The 19,815-nt window shown below is 40.3% G+C and overlaps 1 protein-coding gene across 1 annotated transcript; it reads left to right on the top strand.

Moving 5' to 3' along the window:
* Window positions 1-14,168: 14,168 nt before the first annotated feature.
* On the top strand, window positions 14,169-19,460 carry si:dkey-202l22.3 (7 transmembrane receptor domain-containing protein). The gene is made up of 2 exons (XM_057351688.1): window positions 14,169-14,386; window positions 15,540-19,460. Exon 2 carries the CDS (start codon window positions 15,546-15,548, stop codon window positions 16,677-16,679), a length of 1,134 nt encoding a protein of 377 aa, XP_057207671.1. The 5' UTR covers window positions 14,169-14,386; window positions 15,540-15,545; the 3' UTR covers window positions 16,680-19,460.
* Window positions 19,461-19,815: the final 355 nt, after the last annotated feature.

Here is a 19,815-nt window from a genome sequence, read left to right as displayed (position 1 = left end):
GCTTCTTTCCTTTCTGTGTTGGTGCATATCCCTTGGTAAGCTCGGTCAATGGCCTTACAATAGCTGAATAATTTGCAATAAATCGGCGATAATATCCACAGAAGCCAAGAAATGATCTCAGAGCCTTTAAGTTGGTTGGCTGAGGCCAACTAGTCACAGCTGCTACCTTTTCTGGGTCTGTTGCTATCCCTTCTTTAGACACAATGTGTCTAACATACTTAACATGGGGCAAGCAGAACTGACACTTTTCCAGCGATACCTTTAACCCAGCTTCTTCCAGACGATCCAAGACTTTAAGAAGTCTTTCTTCGTGTTCCTCCAACGACCTCCCAAAGACTATGACATCATCCAAATAGACTAAGACTTGGAGTAGATTCATATCACCGATGGCTTTCTCCATAAGCCTTTGAAAAGTCTTGGGAGCTCCCATGATTCCTTGTGGCATTCGTTCAAATTGGTAAAAGCCCAGTGGGCAGATAAAAGCAGTCTTTTCCTTGTCCTCATTGGCCATGGCTATCTGGTAATAACCACTTCGCAAATCGAGGACCGAAAACCACTGACTACCAGCGAGACAGTCCAGAGCCTCATCAATCTTTGGAGTTGTGTATTGGTCAGGAACTGTTCTTGTATTAAGGGTCCTGTAATCGATACACATCCTAACAGCTCCATTCCTCTTCCTTGCAATAACTATGGGGGATGCGTATGGAGTGCGAGACTCACTGATAATACCTGCGGCATGCAGCTCTTGTAGATGCTTTCTTACATCATCTATGTCAGCGGGTGTGATCCTTCTAGAGCGCTCCCGAAAGGGTCTTGGATCAGAAAGGCGGATTCTATGCTCTACTCCTTTAGCAAGTCCTACATCCCACTCGTGACTGGAAAAGACATTTGTCGTTTTGCTCAGTTGTTTCTGCAATCTTTCCTTCCACTCCTCTGAAATCGGTGAATCCCCGAAGTTAAACAAGTTAGGGTCAAGTGTCTTGTCACAGCCCTCATTCACAGACATGGGGTTTACTGGATCAGCAGTGAACAAGTGACCAATAACAGTTCCCACAGTTCCTTTAGTGACTCATTCTGTACAGGCACAACAAAGTTATTGTTTTTTAGTATATCACTTGGAACTACTACAGACTGGACCAGAACTCCTGCTGGCAGTGAAGTTACAGAGGAGGCATCCATCATCAGAATCTCATGCCCTAATGGCTCTGTTGCTTCCACTTCACCCTTTACACAGCAACCACTCATGGGTGGGAGAATCAAAGGGTCTGAACCTGACAACTTCACACATCCGACAGCATCATCTTCCCCACCAGAGGCATCAAGAGCTAGAGAGGAAGGTGTCATTCCCATAACTGAGGTAGGTTTCACTTTAATACCCATGGTATGTGTGATATCTGTTCCAGTTGACTCTTTACACAATTGGGCCAAATGTGTGAACAAGCTGGCATTGGTGCCAAGGATCACAGGAGTCTGATCGGGGCTCTTTGGTCCAGGACAAATCAGGGCCAGCACAGAAATGGTCTCAGAGTTTCCAGTAATCTTCTCCGGGAATTCAACAGTTACAACAGCATATCCAAGGTATGGGTAGCTAGAGTCTCTCAAACCCCACACAGCTAAACCCGACACAGGGTGAATGGGAACCTCTGATAAATATTTCTTGTACCAGTTTTCGAAGACTATGGTCACTTGAGAGCCACTATCTAGTAATGCAATGCATGGGTGGCCATTTATGCACAAATGTACAGTGGAGGGTGGACCTATAAGTCCTGCTGGAATCTGTTTTTCAACATCAGTATAAACAGCACTTTTTTTCGTTGAACAGACCGTGGTGCTCGCTTCAGGTACTGAGTGTGATCCTTTGTGTCCTCTCCTCATTTTCCGATTTGACCGAATCAATTTCTGATTGACTAGATTCTTGTTCTCAGGGTTTTGGCATTTTGTTGCTATGTGCCCTTCCTCTCCACAGTGGTAACAAAAATACTCTTCTGTCTCATTATACTGTTTGGTTTTACCAGCTGACGATTGTCTGGCGGTAGAGGCATTCAGTGTAAGGGCTGAGGTGTCAACTTTGCGACTTTCCTTGTTAGCAACTTTCTGCTGTAGACTTTTCACTTGTCTTTTCAAAGCAGCAATTTCTCCGTCCTGTTGGGTGTCCCAGGAGGATCCTGTAGTATCTTGGGTGCTTTTATGATCTATAACTGTCTGTGGCTGGGCATTGGCCACCATAGTGGCAAACTGAGACTTTAACTCTTTTAATTCAGCTTTGAGGGTTAGAACTTCCTTATGCTTAACCTCCATATCCACATTAGTACAAGCCTTATGCACTCTTGCAGTCAACTTTGCACGAGAAGATTCATATTCTTCTTCAGTACGAATTTCACTTAACAGATCTAAGAAGCTAGGCGGTTTGCTTTTTCTTTCCCGAAGTCTCAGTTGGAACAGCATCATGTCAGCATTAACAGCCCCTCGAAGCAGTTGTTCAAGACGAACTTTATCTCTGAAGTCGCCTGGTATGCCCCCTCTCTGTACTACTTTATTCAGAGCATGTTCCAGCCTTCTTAGAAATTCTGAAAGTTTCTCCCCGGTGTGTTGCTGCATTAACCTGAAAGCAAAATAAAGATCATCACCTGACTCTGCAGATCCAAAAGCTTGCTCAAGTGCGTTTATGTACTCTTCTGGACTGACGTCAGCATCAGCACCACGCACAGCTTTGATGATTTCTAATGCAGGGCCTCGTAAGCTTTCAATAACTCTCCTCTTCTTTTCTTTTGCAGGGTAGTCGCTCTCCTCTACCATCAGCCAGGCCTGCTCTATCCAGTGTTCAAATTGTTCCTCACCAGCAGGAGTAGGTATAGTGCCTGAAAATACTCTCAATCTTCTGTATCCTCCACTCTCACCGATTTTGCCTGTTTTTTCTAACATTTCTCCAACAGCCCGAATAATAGCATCAGGGGCACTACTTTCAGTAGGAGAAGAGGTAAACAAAGCGTGTACTTTTCTGCTGAATTCTCCTGAATCCGTTGCCTCCACACTAGAAACAATAATGTGCCAAGGAGTTGTTCCAGCAGCAAAAGTTACTTCAGGAGGCAGTTGTTTGGGGTCTATTTTCTCTTTGCATTCACATAGCACTAAGAAGCTATTAAGTTTGTCTTTGTACATCCTGCCTCTTACACGCACACGTCCAAGACATTTTATGGACTGCATAGTGTCTTCAATTTGTGCTGTCTCCAAATCATCAGGTATGACAATCATCACAGCGTATTCTTCTTGTAGTGCTTCTCCCTTGCACCAACCCCTGAGCTCTTCTCTAAGCTGCTGCATTTTGACTCTGTACTTTTGTTTATGTGTATCAACTTTTCACAAGATTGTTATATATACACTATAATCCAAAGTTTTCTTTCCAGATCCCAGCGGAGCCTCCATTTTATGTAGCGCCCTACTCCCTTAAGGTAAATTTGGAATGGGCCCTGAGTTCTGTAAGTTTTAGATCTCTCTACAATCTTATAGCTATCATGGTCTTTGTATTAACAGACCTTCTTATTCTGGGATACCCTCATGTATAGCAACTGCTACGTTACAAGTAAAACCACATGCAATAGTAAATCCAAACAGGATTTAATACACAATGTATAAAATAAATAATAAAGTGAAAAATGATAATACACTAATACAAAACAGTTACCATTTTACAGCATCTCAACAATATTCAAACACCCAATAATAACAGATATACCCACGTCTCTTCTTTAAATTTCAAGCTCAGGTTCATGTAAATGTCCCAGGAGTCGATCAATGTTCAAAAATGCAAACGGAAAAGAACGTAAACGTTGCAGGCCTGATACGACGCTGGCGTGCGGTGAGGCCTTACAATGTGCCGCTTCACTCAATGAGCAACATAAACAAGATGGTGGTTACCTTTGCAGATGAACGTTCAGGCCGTACACTTAACCACGTCTCCGCAGAACGAGAGCAACCCGTTCAATAAATCCAACAGCGGTTCCGCGCACATGTCCCCGCAGACAGAGGAACCCCTGAGAATCTCCGTTATCTCAGGGCGCTATCTGGATACTTATCTCCGCAGAACGTCCGGTAAGAGACTCGATACACTTTTGTTTTTCACTGCAGCGAACTCGAATGTCTCTCACGTCCTTATCAGCTCCGTTTCGTAAAAAGCAGAGGCAATTACAAATGACGTTAAGATCAACAGGCGAAATTGCTATCTCCTACATATTACTTAGTTATACCAACTTAAGTAGTTATCTTGTCGACAACCGTAAGATTGGCACTCTTTCATTACATTACCCCGTCTCTCTCTTCCCAGCTAGCTCTCGTCCCGCCCTCCCAACAGTTCAACCAATCCCGACATTCAACAGCAGGTACGTAAATTAAAGCAACAGTACAATGTCTTCATAAACTTACACTTAATACATTTTCTCTTCATTGTAACCCCTCAAAGGAACATATACATATTTAAACCCAGGAAACAAACAATATACATTGAAAATAAAAGGAAAATAAATTATTGTTTGTTTAACACCCCACTGTATAAGAAGTATAGCCACACTCAGGGCTACACAGACATTTACACTTACTGCATCACTTGACATTTATACTGCTATAAAGTATATTCGAAACCTTACAGTACTTACAACAGGGGTGCCCAGACTTTTTTGCGTGATGATCTACTTTTAAAATGGTAAACCTGATAAGATCTACCAACTAAAAAACACATTATAACACATTCAACACATTAATTTATTTTTTAATTACACTTCCAATGTGTATTCTCTACATGGAATTCAACAATGCAAAACAATGTTAAGTGCTGATATCATTAATTTTAACACTAAACTCAAAACATCTACAGCACAACAGTTTACAATAGCCAGGCAATGTGTACCTTATTCTGATGACTTGCACTGAATTGAATCAGACAGTTTTGCATAATTTGGGCAGTAGCTGCTGGTAGCTAGTCTCAAACAGGCCTCCAAATTGTCATTAGTCATGGTGGACCGGTGTTTTGACTTAATAATCTTCATGTGAGAAAAGGCTGACTCACATAGATAAGTTGAGCCAAACAGTGCGGTCAGTGAGGTGGCACATTTTCTGATATTTGGATACTTCTCTTCTGCAAGAAGGTCCCAAAACTGTCCACTGGCCCTTGCCTTCACCTCAATGTCAGTCTGCAGTGCTAAAATCTCATTTTCCAATGCGGATGGGTTCATCTGAAACAGCTTTCCCATGTCTGTGGCCAGGGACTCAACCTCATGCTCATCTCTAAATGGAAAGCACATGAATGTAGCAACTGGCTCAAGTAAAGCAAAGTCTTGAAAACGTTTGTCAAAGTCTGATCTGACCTTTTCAATTTGCTCAATGTAGCGCTCACTGTCAAGTTGTGCTGGCTCCTTTCCTTGCTTGTGAAGTTCAGATGCAATGTTTTGGAAGTTGCCTAATTCGTGGCGCTGCAGCTTAGATGTGAGTAACTGTAGTTTTCTTTTGAAAGCATTAACTGAGCTGATCATGTTGACCACCATCTTCTCTTTACCTTGCAGCTCTAAATTTAGCTCATTCAGCATATTAGTCAGGTCAGTCAAAAACGCCAAATCTAAAAGCCACTGCTCGTTCTCAAGTTGTTTGAATTCTGTATTATGTGTAGACAGGAGAAACTCCTTTATCTCAGGCAGCAGCCCTCGAAATCTTTCCAAGAATTTGCCCCTGCTTAACCACCTGACATCTGTATGCAGCAGGAGATCTGTGTGGTTGCAGTCCGCTTCCTCCAAAAAAGTGCGGAAGAGCCGTCTCTGAAGTGAACGTGCATGAATTGAACAGACTATTTTCATGCATACATCCATGATTTCTTTCATGTTCAGCATTTTCGCACATAGAGATTGTTGGTGTATTATGCAATGGTAATTAAGGAAGTCCGGAAAAGCATCATCCTCCTTGCACTTGGCAATAAAACCGTTAGAACTGCCGACCATCGCAGGTGCTCCGTCAGTGGTGATTGACATTAATTTAAACATCGGAAGCTGTGTTTTGTCGACAAAGTCCTTAAATGCCCGAAAAATGTCTTCGCCCCGAGTGTGTTCTTTCATATGCAGAAGTGTCAGCAGTTCCTCTCTCGCTGTCATGTCTTTAAACACCATCCGTATGAAAACGCACAATTGCGCAGTATCACTAATGTCCGTGCTCTCATCTAATTGCAATGAAAAACATTCACAATCAGTTATGTCCTTTCTCAGTTGCTGTGTTAAGTCATCGGCCATTAATTCACAACGACGCGTAACTGTAGATCTTGATAGCTGAACAGCTTTGATGGCGGACACAATCTCAGATTTGTTTTTAAAATCCCGAAACAATGAGTCTGCTGCCTCGACAAAAGCGTCTTTTATCATTTCTCCTTCTTGGAATGATTTTTTATGTTTGACGATGGTGTGACTCACCCGGAATGATGCCTCCGTGGCTGCTTTTGCTTTTTGGCCTGGACGAGTAAAGAGTGACTGCTGACCAGATAATTGAGATTTCAGTTCTTTTACCTTTGCTCTTCTAAGCTCGCTTTTTGCAGGAAAATCGTTGTCATAATTTTTATGAAGTGTCCGAAAATGTCTCTCCACGTTTCCTTTCTTTGGAATAGCAATACTTGTCTGGCAGTTCAGACAAATGCATTTAGAAAAAGACATAGTGAAGAAAAAATCTTCCTCCCACTCCGAATGGAAATGGTATGTTTTTGACTTTTTGGTTGGTACCGCACTCATTTTAAAAATTGGTTTGAATTTTAGATTGTTTTGCGAACAAGCATGTAGGCTACTGCTAGCTGCGCGATTTCGCGCTCAGTGCTCAGAAGCTCTTGGAAGGCGCGAGCAGCCTGCGTAAGTGGTTTTTTTATTTATTTTGTCAAAATGTATTGGTCAAGTGCAAGTCAGACAGAAATTAAAAGAGGTAACGATATGAAATGTTTTACTAAAATTTAACAAAAGAATATTAGGCAGGTTAATTTATTGCGATCTACCAGCATTGCCTGTGCGATCGACTGGTCGATCGCGATCGACCTATTGGGCACCCCTGACTTACAACATCTTTAACATTTACTGTTCATGTCCATATTTGTTGTGATGTAAAATAAACTACTGTCCACTGGTATAATGCACCAGACCAAAACTGCATGTCCTTTTAATTTTACTAAATATTAGTTACACGAATATATCATGACTGACTGCAATGTGATTGGGCAGTTGAGTAGAGACTCAAAATGAACCTCCAGCTGCTTAGATGGATATCCATATGTGGTCATGTTAAAAGTCTCCATTTCATCCAGGGCTGTAGACCGCATGAAACATGATGAACTGACCTCTAATATGCAATTAATGACATTTTAATTTACATGAATTTATATCCTTTTTCAGATCATACGGTATAACATATAAATGAGTTTTTTCTCCCGTTTAGGGAATAAGCATTATGCCATTTTAGTTTCCACCCTGATTTTCATTGACCCAGGCAGTTTGATGAAATTCAGATTATATTGATTAGGCATGTCACTTAAAGGAGTCATATTGCACGGCTAAAACGAATATTTTCCACATACCGTGCATGTTTGTATTTCCTCTTTGCCCCGCCTCTCTGAAACGCCTGGATTTTTTACAAAGCTCATCGCTCTGAAAAGTGAGGTGTGCTATGATTGGCCAGTTAACCAGTGCGTAGTGATTGGTCAAATACTGCCTCTTACCATATTCGGAACATCAGGTTCCAAAGCAATTGTACTGACAGGCGATACAATGAGATTTACAATTACGCCCACCTTAACTACGTGTAGATTTGGGCGGTCTTAGTCAAATCATGTTACGAACTGATGTAGATTCGCCGGGGTGTGGTTACACGAGGCGTTTCAGGTAAGTCTGGGTGAGCATTCGCTTTAGATAGAATGCATCTTTTGTTCCCACACTTTCATTTGTGCAATTTTACGTGTCTAATACATGCATGGGCAACTTATAACACACCAAAGACACAGAAAAACACGTACTTCCGCCATATGACCCCTTTAAATGTCTCAAGGCACCTCTGGATCCAGATGGAGAGGTATGGCATTAGGTGTGTGTGGGTTCTCACTTCAGTCAAGTTCCAGAAGATGCTCTACAGCAGATTGTTCATACTATGGAGGTATTTTAACAACAACGTTATGTGTGAGTACTGAGTTAAAACAATGAGCACTTTTGAACTAATCACTGGATTTTGCTAAATTAACGACGAGTTAATTATAAGTTAATATATTTTATTACAACGCTCTCTGGAATACATGTACCTCTAGTCAGTCATGATATTCCAAGGTATGTTTTCCCAGAAAACAACCACTTAAAAGTAAACTTGACCTTACAAATAATAGACCTTTAGCACAAATAAATCTAATATACTATAAATATGGCAAATTAATATCATACAGCCGCTAAAAAATGTAAGAGATATTTTGAATTTTTTTGTTTTTCTGAATTTACTGTTTATGGGTTTTTATTTAGGTCAATTTATCATTTTAGTTTCATTCTTTGAACTAGTAACAACATTTCTCCCAAATTTCAAATGAAAATATTGTTTCTATTTGTATTTATTTGCAGAAAATGACGACTAGAGAAACAGGTCAAAATAACAGAAAAGATGCTCTGTATTTTTTGAGACCTCAAATACTGCAAAGAAAACAAGTTAATATTTACATTTAAGCAATACAACATTTTTGTAAATGTAACCTTGATTTTTATCACAGTTTTCATGTGTCTTGTCATGTTGTCCGTCTATCACATTGCTGTCGGATGACTTAATGTCACTGCTGAGGTTTGATTTTGTTGAAATTCAACAAACACTAGACTGGAATGACCACAATATAGCTAGAAATGCTGGATAAATGAAAATTTGGAATGGTCTCTTAAATTTTTCTGTGGTTGTACAGTATATTATATTAATAAATGATTACACCAAATTGTATGCTCATCCTGAATGCTTGAATAATGTGTCTTGGCTTAAAGGTGATAGAATTTTGTTTTTCCTGGCGGAAGGTTTGTAGTATTTACAATGTGTTAAATGAGCAAATAAACTGTTTCAAATCAATATTTCCTGTCTAATAATTTACTAATGTGGCAAGTAGCCGTGTAATAAGCAGGATGATGGACATCCAAGATGCTGTTATAGCAATATAAACAATCTTTCAGTGTGATACGAAAACCCTGTCAGGTTTATTTTGCGATAACAACCTGTACATTATCCCTAACTTAAAGATTTAATGAGGCACTTAGCAGCAAGTGATCAATGAGACTCTGCTTTGTTTTCTTCCTCATGTACTTATTTTTAGCACTGAAAGCATTTGTAATTCTGTGTGTGTACTTCTGTACAATCATTCAGAGACCATTATATTTTTACAGCCATAGTTTCACAGACTCTCCTCTGTCTGTGCATTAGCAGCATATTAAACACCCAATCTTTGCATATCAAATGCATACAATTCACATCATTCTATGCTATTTACATATATAGAAATTTTAAGTGACCCCAACTGCATCTGGCTTCAAACATACACAAATGATTTGCAGTTACTTTATCTTTACGAGGAATCCCTGGGGAGCTTTAATGCACGCGGACTGAAAAATAGGGTTTTATAAGAGGAGTAACAAAAAGGACAAAATTTGTCTTTTTTGTCCCAACCGAAGAGAGAATGCAACATGTATCCTAAACCACCTTCACAGGGTGAATAACAACATTGATTCCCTCTTGATGTTAGGGTGATGAATGCATCTGTATTTGTGAGTTCTTTGTGTGTTTCTTAGGCTGAACATTGGAAACGGAGCTTCTAGCAGAGCATACCCTTTAAAGTTCTTGCCATGTTATTTTTTCGGTGTAAATGGAAATGAATAAACTACAGAACACTAAAAGCATGAGGGGTCAAGGGATGGTTCAGGTGGAAAACAATGATATTCTCTGTGATATCTTGGATCAATAGGCCTGGAGAAAGTTTTCTGTTAGCATTCCCATTCATCTCAAAGACAGCTGCTCAGCTGGATCAGGACTACCCTCTGTCTTAAGCCCGGTTTCGTATTTGATAGATATAAAAATGGTCTTATATAATTATACTGAACAGATCTAAATTGCTTCTGAATAGACAATACAAATCTCTTTCTTTTGTTTTTATGGAAACAGCTGTGACCAACTCTATTTTGGTGTGATTCATGTGGAAATCAGTTTAAATTGGCTTTGCTCCTACTGTACCAGACAATTGAATGTTATCTTTAATATAATTCTGAAATCCTTGTTTGTATAAGAAGGAACAAGTCTTGTTGGGAATTTGATTGACATAAAAAATTATTGAAACTTGGTACAGCATGTTACGAAATTGTCATCAGTTCTAGTGTGAACAATGGTTGTACAATCTTTTTTATATAATTAATAATTATAAACTCTTTTGTTAACATCATGTATTCAACGTGTCATAACGCTCCTTAGGATGTAGAAAAATATACAAAAGGAGCAGTGTTGCCAGATTGGGTGGAGAATTTCCAGCCCAAAGGCTCAATAAAACCAGCCCACTCAAACAAAAAACAGCCCAAATTTTAACCAAAACAAAACAATGTGATAGATCAAACGGATCAAATATAGCATTAAAGAGAGTTAGAAAATATGACTATGTCCAGAAACCACTTCAAAGTGACAATCAAGAAATTAACCAATGACTTTAATCCTCAAAAAACTCATTTTGTGAAAAAAGTGCCCACTATAATTAATCGGATTCGGGAAGCTGAGTAGGCATTTTCCATTCGTTCATGAACTTCATTCACACATCACGGCAGCCAAAAATGTGCAATTCATTGATACAACAGAACAAAAAAAGAACAGCAGCAACAATACTGCGCTTACCTTTGAGAGTTGCCTTAACATCTGACAGAACTACAGTACGTCTTTCGTGAAGTACAGTGTATATTGCAGAACATATAATGCGAAATTTTGCAAGTCCAGCAGCTGTCAAGGACGAGTATGATGAACAGAACTAACGTTAGTAGAATCCCATATTCAGTTAGATTTTTATTAAATCATTCAACTGCTGTGAATTCAGCTATTGTTATATTTACAAAGTCTTCGAGTCGTCTGTCACCACATGTGTAATCCACGTTGTGAGATTTGAGTTACTTTCCCTACCGTGCAATATTTGGGCCACAGGCCACTTTGGCATTGCGATCGCTTCAATATACAAAATCTGGGACTTTATCGCGCCTAAACCCTGTCGCTCACGAGCCACCTGTAGATTGATTGACAGGTGAGGTCTCCCTATCCCAGACCCGATTGGTTAAACTGAACCAATAAGGGCTGTGTTACGGAAAAATGTGTTTATGACTGCACTACACATTATTTTCGAACGTTTTGAAATAACTTGACTAAGCAAAAGCAAAGAAAGGGTGGGTATTTAATTTCATAAGCAGCCCAAATTTTGTCCACCCGCCCAATGCATTTTACTCCGGTCTAACCCATTCAAAAGAAGCCCAACCCGTCCAATCTGGCAACACTGAAAAGGAGATGAACAGATATTTTTAAAAATGCTTAAACAGCTAGAGCTGGAAAATGTTGTGTACTGCACAGATAAATTATTTACAAAAACACGGCAATATTCCATCAAAAAAAAGGCATTGACATTTTTCAATTCATGGTGACATTGACAGTTTATTTATGGCAGTTAATTTATGGCAGTTAATAATTTATATTTAGGGGGTTAAAGGTCCAGAATATGACATTTAGCGACATCTAGCGGTGAGGTTGCGAATTGCTTTCGAAACACTACAGAAGCTGACACAGGACAAAGATGTCATCATGTTTATGCTTCTTTGCAGAAGAAGATAATGTATTTATGAAACGCGCTCTGTAGAGCAGTTTGTCCTTTTAGGGCTACTGTAGAAACAACATGGTGAATTCCATGTAAGGGGACCCACGGTGTATATGTAGATAGAAATAGCTTGTTCTGAAGTGATAAATACACAACGCTTCATTATGTAAGGTCTTTATACACCTCTGAAGACATAGTTATGTATATTATATTGCATTTCTGTCAATAGATCCTCCAGAAAATTACACACTGGACCTTTAAGCTTTTAAGTTTTAAATAACATTTAGTTTTCAATGTTTAGAAAGCTTTCCATTTCTTTCTCATAGTGAACATCTCTTTGTTGCTGACCTGGCGTTATATTTCACCTAATAAAGGTCAACATTTGACTCTGACAAACTGATTCTAGATCAGTGCCATTAAATGGCTTATAACCAGCAAACATTGGCCAATGAATCCCCAACTTCTCTCTCTGCTCTTTTCAACTACATTTGAACCGTTTATTTGTAGGTGCAGTACAGGACTTGTGTTAACTGCTCATATATTGTTCACACTGCGACAGGAGGCAAAGGGGTCACAGGAGGGTCAGATCACAAAAGAGGTAAAATTATTAGTGTTGATTGTCTCACACTAAAAGCTTTGCCTAAGGCCAAATTCAGAACACAAGCTATGCCAAGACATTTACTTAGACAGGCAACTGCAATTAACCTTTCCAATCCACCCTATTCAACTCTCTTTTGGGCCATTTTTAGTTTACAATTCTCAGGGCATCAACAAGATGGTAATTGAATGTGTTTAACCCAATGCCAGCATCAAACCACATTAAGCGTACATCACTTTCATCTTTCCACTAGTAAATTCAACAGGTGCTCCTGCAGTCCTTTGATGCATGTAGGAAATCTTGTGTCCAAATGTCTATTCACTGAACAATTATTCATTTCTTGTGACAAATAAACATCCCATGAGACGAACAAAATGTGTAAGATTATGACTGCAGTTATCATTTGTGACATTCACAGTAATCAGTATAATTGTTTTTTATAGATTGTTTGGTTTAGAGAGGCAGAATTCCCCATTGACTTCTATTGTATTGGACGCAAAACCAATGCAAGTCAATGGCGATCTACAGTCTTCGGTTACCAACCTTTACCAATCATCTTTACTGACATATTGACGGAAAAAAAAAATTGACCCTCCATCCTTTTGCACCTAAATAAATATTCCTCAGAGTTACATCTCATTTTAGATGCTGAGCTTCTCTATGGCCCGTTTCAAACTGCATGCATAATAAAGGCACTGTAATAAATATGCGCTGCGTACAGTATGTGGTGTGAAACAGGCTTATGGCTGGAATCCTAAAATTGCTATGAACTCTTTAGAACTGAAGGATGACTCTTGTGATCGTTCATTTAAATTGTACCAATGATTGCCTGTTCATTGTGGTGCACATAACAAAGTAGTGATGACTGACTGATGCCTCTAGAAGAAATGATGCGTATCCAGCTTTTCTCTCAAGAGTATTAAAAGGGCTGTTTGAATTCACATCCTGGGACGTTGAGAATTGGGATAGAGTTGTAAAACACTCAGAGGAGTGCATGAAAAAATTATCAGCATTGTAGTCGGGGAAATATGAAAGAAAAATCGTTTCAAGTCATTGTGGCGATCTCTTCCAAACTAATGGCAGTGACAATAAATCGAGGCTGACGGGTCTAAGATCTCTAATCATACAGCTATATGTCAACATCAGAAGTGAAGGACGTTATAGGATATCATTGTAGAATATCTGCAATATTTTTCTTTTCATGACTTGTTTATGAACATGCAAAGTGAGATTTTATATTTTTGTTTAAAATGTAACCTGTTCAGAAAAAAATCAACAAAAACCTCACATCTTAACTCTATTATGGTGCTGTTTGTCTCCTGTTTGTCTCATTCATATCTGTGTTTTATTCGCTGTGTTATGCTGTATTGTTAGTGTTCCAAGCACGTGCACGTGGTTATTTTTCCAGAATTATCAGCCGCTCACAGCAGCCAAGCTGAAAAGAGGCAAGTTATCTCAAGCACAGAATAAAGACGAATAAGAAGCCTTTGTGTGCACCTTTTGAGAAGAGAGGGTTAAAGAAATATTGGTCTGAGAATTTAGATTGTGTCCCCTTTTGAGTCTTGGTCTTACTGCAGCAGTGACAGAAGACAAAGTCACTCCCCCACTCTTTCTCTCTCTCTCTCTCTCTCTCTCTCTCTCTCTCTCTCTCTCTCTCTCTCTCTTTCCTATCAGCCACAGTTCCCCCCTCCCTCCATCGCAGACCATTGGGTTGGTGGTCTCCACATCACTACCCACTCTCCTCCTGTGAGACATTTAAAAGACATTACACACACAGTGCTGCGTGGAAAGCTGGGAACCACAGGGGATCATTTATGGATCTGTCCATGTTAAACATTTCTGTGGAAACGTGGAGATGAACAATATCTCAACTGTGAGGCAACACTGAGGGGGCAACAAAAAATCTGCACTTTGCTGAAGATTGGGCTTTTGCGCAGCAGGTACTCTTTCTGCGTCTTTCTCCTTCTCTCTAACAAACACGCACACATGTGTCGTTCTCACTGTGCGTGCTTTTGCAAGTATATTGTGTTAACACACTTATGTTTTTAAAATGCTTCAGAAAAGCTGATCTTTTCCTTAATTAGTATTGGATTAAAAATGAATTAAATAAGTAATTAAGTTGTATTCAAATGTAGCAGCTTTGTTAACGGTTAATTAACGGTCTTTCGGTTAATTTTGCAATTTAGCAATTAACACATCTACCTTGTTTGAATCAGACAACCCACTGTCTCACTGCTTTATTAGCTGCTGATGTCACCATCTGATATCATTTCTTATACAACACACAAATGTATAATGTATGTGTATTTTTGATATAAATAATTTACAAATTCTTTATTTTTATATTTATACTATCACTATTCAAAACTGAAATTGCTGAATAAATGGTACAGGTTTTTTTTTTGAAAACATATAGGTAGTGTTACTACTAAGGTGCATCATTTATGCAGAAAATAGAAAATTCATTCACAAGTTACGAATTAGGTCTACATAAATGTGATGTTTGTTATGATCTTTAATGCTTTACTTGGAAACATATTCCATTTGTGTCTGCTGTGCCTTTAATATGACCCTGTGATCATGTATTGATCAAATCGCACAGCCTGACATTCTTATGGATTTTATCTAATGCACATAGATATATTTTCAATATCTATTCAATATCTATCAAACAGGTGATATAGAGTCATCAACTTCTCATTTGTCTGCTTTCATAAAGCCTTAATATCAGCCCATGAATTACCGTCACCAGACAATGTGGCTTTTACAAAGGGTAAATACCTCAGGATTTCATCCAGCTAATTCTATTTAATAACTCTCTCTCTAATAAGATGGGTGACTCATCTAGGAAACAAAAACTTAGCTTCAGTAATGAAATGGATCGGAGAAACACAGGCTTTCTGCTCTGCGCTTAGAGGGTGCTCGAGTCTCATCAGTGCAGAAGGGAGAAAGAGTCTTTAAAAGGGGCATGGCAACAGCGTTTCCATGTGCCAGCCTCACACCGTGTATATCTCTAACAGCAGAGCGAGTGTGTGCCTGTTTGTGTGTGTGTGACTCGGCTGCCTTTGTTGTTTACAAATGTTTTTGTGACAGGTAAAAATGGATCCTCTTCTGGACCAAGTTTTGGCTGGCTTAAATGGAACCCTGGGAGCGTCGAATCGGACAGACCCCCTGGATAAATTCTCAGGGACCCAGCTGCTCTTGCGTTTCAAGCCACTCTTTATTCCCTTCTACGCTTTGGTTGTTGTCGTGGCCGGTGTTGGGAACACTTTCCTCCTAGCCTGCATTCTGATGGATAAGAAGTTGCACAACGCCACCAATTTCTTCATTGGAAACCTAGCGGCGGGGGACCTGCTGATGTGTCTGAGCTGTGTGCCGTTGACTGCCTCATATGCGTTTGATTCACGTGGCTGGGCTTTCGGCCGTCCGATGTGTCACCTCATTCCTCTGCTGCAGGGCGCCACAGTCTTTGCCTCTGTGTTGTCCCTCACAGCCATCGCCATGGACCGTTATGTAGTGGTGGCGTTCCCGGTCCGGAGACGAATCTCAGTTTGGGGCTGCGGCGCAGTGGCGTTGGGTGTCTGGGCGGTTTCGCTGGCCCTCGCCGCTCCTCCATCGCTCCACACGCGCTACGTGGATCTGCGGCCGAGTGGCATGGAGCTGGTGGTATGCGAGGAGTTCTGGTTGGGTGCCGAGCGCCAGCGCTTGGTATACTCCTGCTTCTTTTTACTGGCGTCCTACATGATCCCCCTGCTGTCTGTCAGCATCTCCTACTGCGCCATCAGCGTGCACCTCCGCAAACACACTTTGCCCGGAGAGCCCTCCCAAGGCCAGCAGCGATGGAGCAAACAACGGCGCAAGACGTTCTCCCTACTGGTTGCCTCCGTGCTCGCTTTCGCCCTCTGCTGGCTGCCGCTGCAGGTCCTCAACCTCCTGCTGGACCTGGACTCTGACTTCCAGATCGTGGACAAACGCTACGTCAACATATTGCAGGTCAGCTGCCACCTGATAGCCATGAGCTCGGCCTGCTACAACCCCTTTATCTACGCCTCGCTGCACAGTAAGGTCCGCATGCACCTGCGGGGATACCTGTGCCCCTGCAGGCGCAGCGGGCAGGAGTTTCTATCTCGCTGTGCCTCCCGTAACCACGCCACCTGTCTGACGCTCATCTCCGAGGTAGCGGTGAAGGACAGCCAATCACCTGAGAGCCCCGTCCCTGACAGCTGCCTCTGAAGATGAGCGGCACATTGGAATCAGAAGGGGCACTTAGACATTAAAGGGGTTTCACAGCACTGAAGTGGTATTCCTGCCAATATTCAAGGTTCTTATCTGAGAATGAAGGCTGTGGGTTTTTCTTTCACGAGGACTAGAGAGAACACTTGGGCTCTCTAAGTTGTTTTGATGTTGCTATGGACATTAGTTTTAGGCTCCTTGTACGTCTGCTTAACCTTGAACGAATATCTATGATGCTAAACACAGATTTACAAGCTTTGCTAGACATTTGAATCACAGCGAGGGGAAATAACAAAAAGCCATAACTATATGTCTTCAACTACAGGTATTTGTCACTTTTCTCTATCTTTCTGTCTCAGACGCGAAGAAAATACGAGATGTTTTAGATCTTGGACGTCTTTCCCATCACCTCTGACCCTATCGTAATAGCGCTTACAGAGTTAGCCGTGAAACATTGTTCCTTTAGCTCTCACCCGTGTCGGAAAACAAGCAATGCAGAACTCCTAAACCATTCACAACTCTCAGAGGATCACTGCTCCCTGTGATATAGATCATTGATCTCAGAAGCTCTCACGCTCGAGTCCAGCAATCTCAAGAGGTTTCCAGCAATCTGAGTTCAATCGAATGACAGCCTTTCACCTCCTGTAATGGACTGCACATTTTGGCATGAAGCACAGATGAGATCTCACGCCGGAACACTCCTACTCCATCTGAAGACAGAGTTCTGTAAAACGTTCGACAGGGCGAGCTTGACCTTTCGTAACTGACGAGAACTAAATTGATGATAATTTCACGGGAACAAGTACTAGATGTTTTGTTATTATGTGATTTTGTCATTTTCCTCGGAGAGAAGCGAGAATTGATGTCTTAGTTTGAGGTTTTTCCAGAGGTGTGAGATAGACTTAATTACAATTTCATTCACACCGCAATATCACTCAGTAAATCAATCTGTATGATGAATGCACAACAATGACCCAAAAGATTACTCATAGAACGTCAGTGCGTGTGAACTGAAACTAAGCCATTATAAAAAAAAAAATTTCTTTAAAGTCCCCCTGTAGTTGTGAAATGTATCCTTTAAAAGTCATCTTTGACCATCAACATAACAAATTGAAATGTTTTTCTGTTAAATTATTTCGTCATGCTCTAAAATAGCTTAAAGCTACAGTTTGTAAAAACCGCCGCTAGAGGGTGCACGACTGTGAAGGAGCGTGGAATGATGCTATCTGTAGTCTTCAACTCCACCGCTGATGGCCATCAATCAGACGGGTACGAGAAATCATGTTAGCGGATGAGGTAAAGTAATAAAGTTTTATAAATTTTGCGTATAATTGTGGTCCATAAATAAGTGACTGCTCGAAACAAGCTAGTGGCTTGCTAGATGCTAGACACTAATTCCGCATTTGTCCACGACACTGTTGTCATGCGGTTTCTACGTCAGTAAAGGCGGTAAAAAAGCGTAACGCGGATATGACGCCATTGACAGGCGACTGCACAGCCCGTGTCACTATTTAGAATGGTGATTTTCTCATGATTTACAAGTAGTTGGAAACATTTGAGATATTGTAAGTACAAATTATATAACACTGGCCTAATGGTTTTTTGATATTTTGAAAAAAAATTCAAAATTGTTACAAACTGCACCTTTAATGTAACTCTTCATTTAGTATGCATGGCATAATTAATATGCAAATTAGTCTCCGCCTCCACTCATTCACACCAGATCCGATCCATTCAACCACTGTACAACATGATTGGTTTGAGACGTAGAAAACAGGCTGTTTCAAACCACGTTTTTGAGTCTGTCTTTGGTAACCTGCATTTTCAGGAGAAAGAAATTTAGCAATTGTGCTGAGAAATGAATTTCCACATGGTTTGTCTTAAAGTGTATCAAAAACACCACAAAGACATGTAAATTAAAAATGTCATTTTCATCACAAGGGGACTTTAACTTCAGATGGGTACGCACTACAACTCTTTTCTGTAATTTGCTTTCTTTTTGTTTTAGTTTGTTGTTGTTTTATCAGAACTCTGTTTGTTTGCTGTTGGTTTATCAGAACTCACAGAAACATCATTATGTTTGTCTAAGACTGTATACATGTACAGAAATTTCCTAATAGTTTGATCGCCCCAGACAGCTCCGCTTGGCCGTTTCAAATCACCAACCTGTATTCATTCTGACAGTCTCATTTACATACAATTGATCTGATGCACAAACCAAGCAAGCAGTTGGTGACAATGTTTTTGTCAGGAGTCGGTTGTGGCTGGGCAAACTCAATGTAATTTCGACAATCGTAATGTGAAGAAAATGCTAAATAATGAGATATCTATTGTATGGTAAATCATAAACATTTCTAACTGAACATCTCCCCTCAAAAAACACACACAACGATAACTCAACATATTTGTCAGAACTTCGTCCGAGGTAAAATTCTATATAAAGGCTGTTAATTGTTAGCATCAGGTCAATAAATCATGTCATGAAATTGCACAGCGTGCACCTGGCTTTAGAGATGAACGTCTACCCACACACGAATGAGCATGTGCGTACAGTCTTGTAGATTTCCATTTGACTAGCTGGATCTCCACTGCGACAGTGTGTATTATGACTTTTGTGAATGCAATGAAGCAAATAACAACCACTGTCGCTGTTGTCGGCCTGCAGAAATGTGTGTATGACCTTGTAAATGTGTATGTAAAAACTTTCATCAGCATTTCAAAGAGTCTTGTGGTTTATGAGAAAGTACATGACATTATATTATACACAGAATTTCCTTGAGAAAGGAAGCAGACGGGCAAGTAATAAAAATGGTCATGAATGAACAAACAAATCTGTTTCCAGTCACAAACACGGGGCACATACAATATTGTAATTACATACACTGGCACAGTAGGCTGAGAATGAAGCAGAAGTACAATTATGTCAGAATCTGGATCTGCATGCTAATTACAAAATCAAACCGCCAACATCCCCAAGATGCCCAGTGCACACGGGGAAAGAAACAAACCAGGGCTTCTAAATAAAAAGTGTGTATTCTCTGCTGGTCATCTTGGTGACCCCATGTAATTTCTTGCAGTCTCCACCATTTATCATTCATAATCGAATAGACCCTGGGACAGGCAGTAATAGTTTGTC

Source organism: Triplophysa rosa, linkage group LG14 (assembly GCF_024868665.1).
Source record: "Triplophysa rosa linkage group LG14, Trosa_1v2, whole genome shotgun sequence".
NCBI lineage: Eukaryota > Metazoa > Chordata > Actinopteri > Cypriniformes > Nemacheilidae > Triplophysa > Triplophysa rosa.
The sequence above is the reverse complement of the archived record's forward strand: the minus strand, read 5'-3'. Positions and strand labels throughout refer to the sequence as shown.

What these genes read in the sequence shown, in the direction of transcription:
- si:dkey-202l22.3 (XM_057351688.1), top strand. Translation starts at nt 15,546, where the DNA reads ATGGATCCTCTTCTGGACCAAGTTTTGGCTGGCTTAAATGGAACCCTG.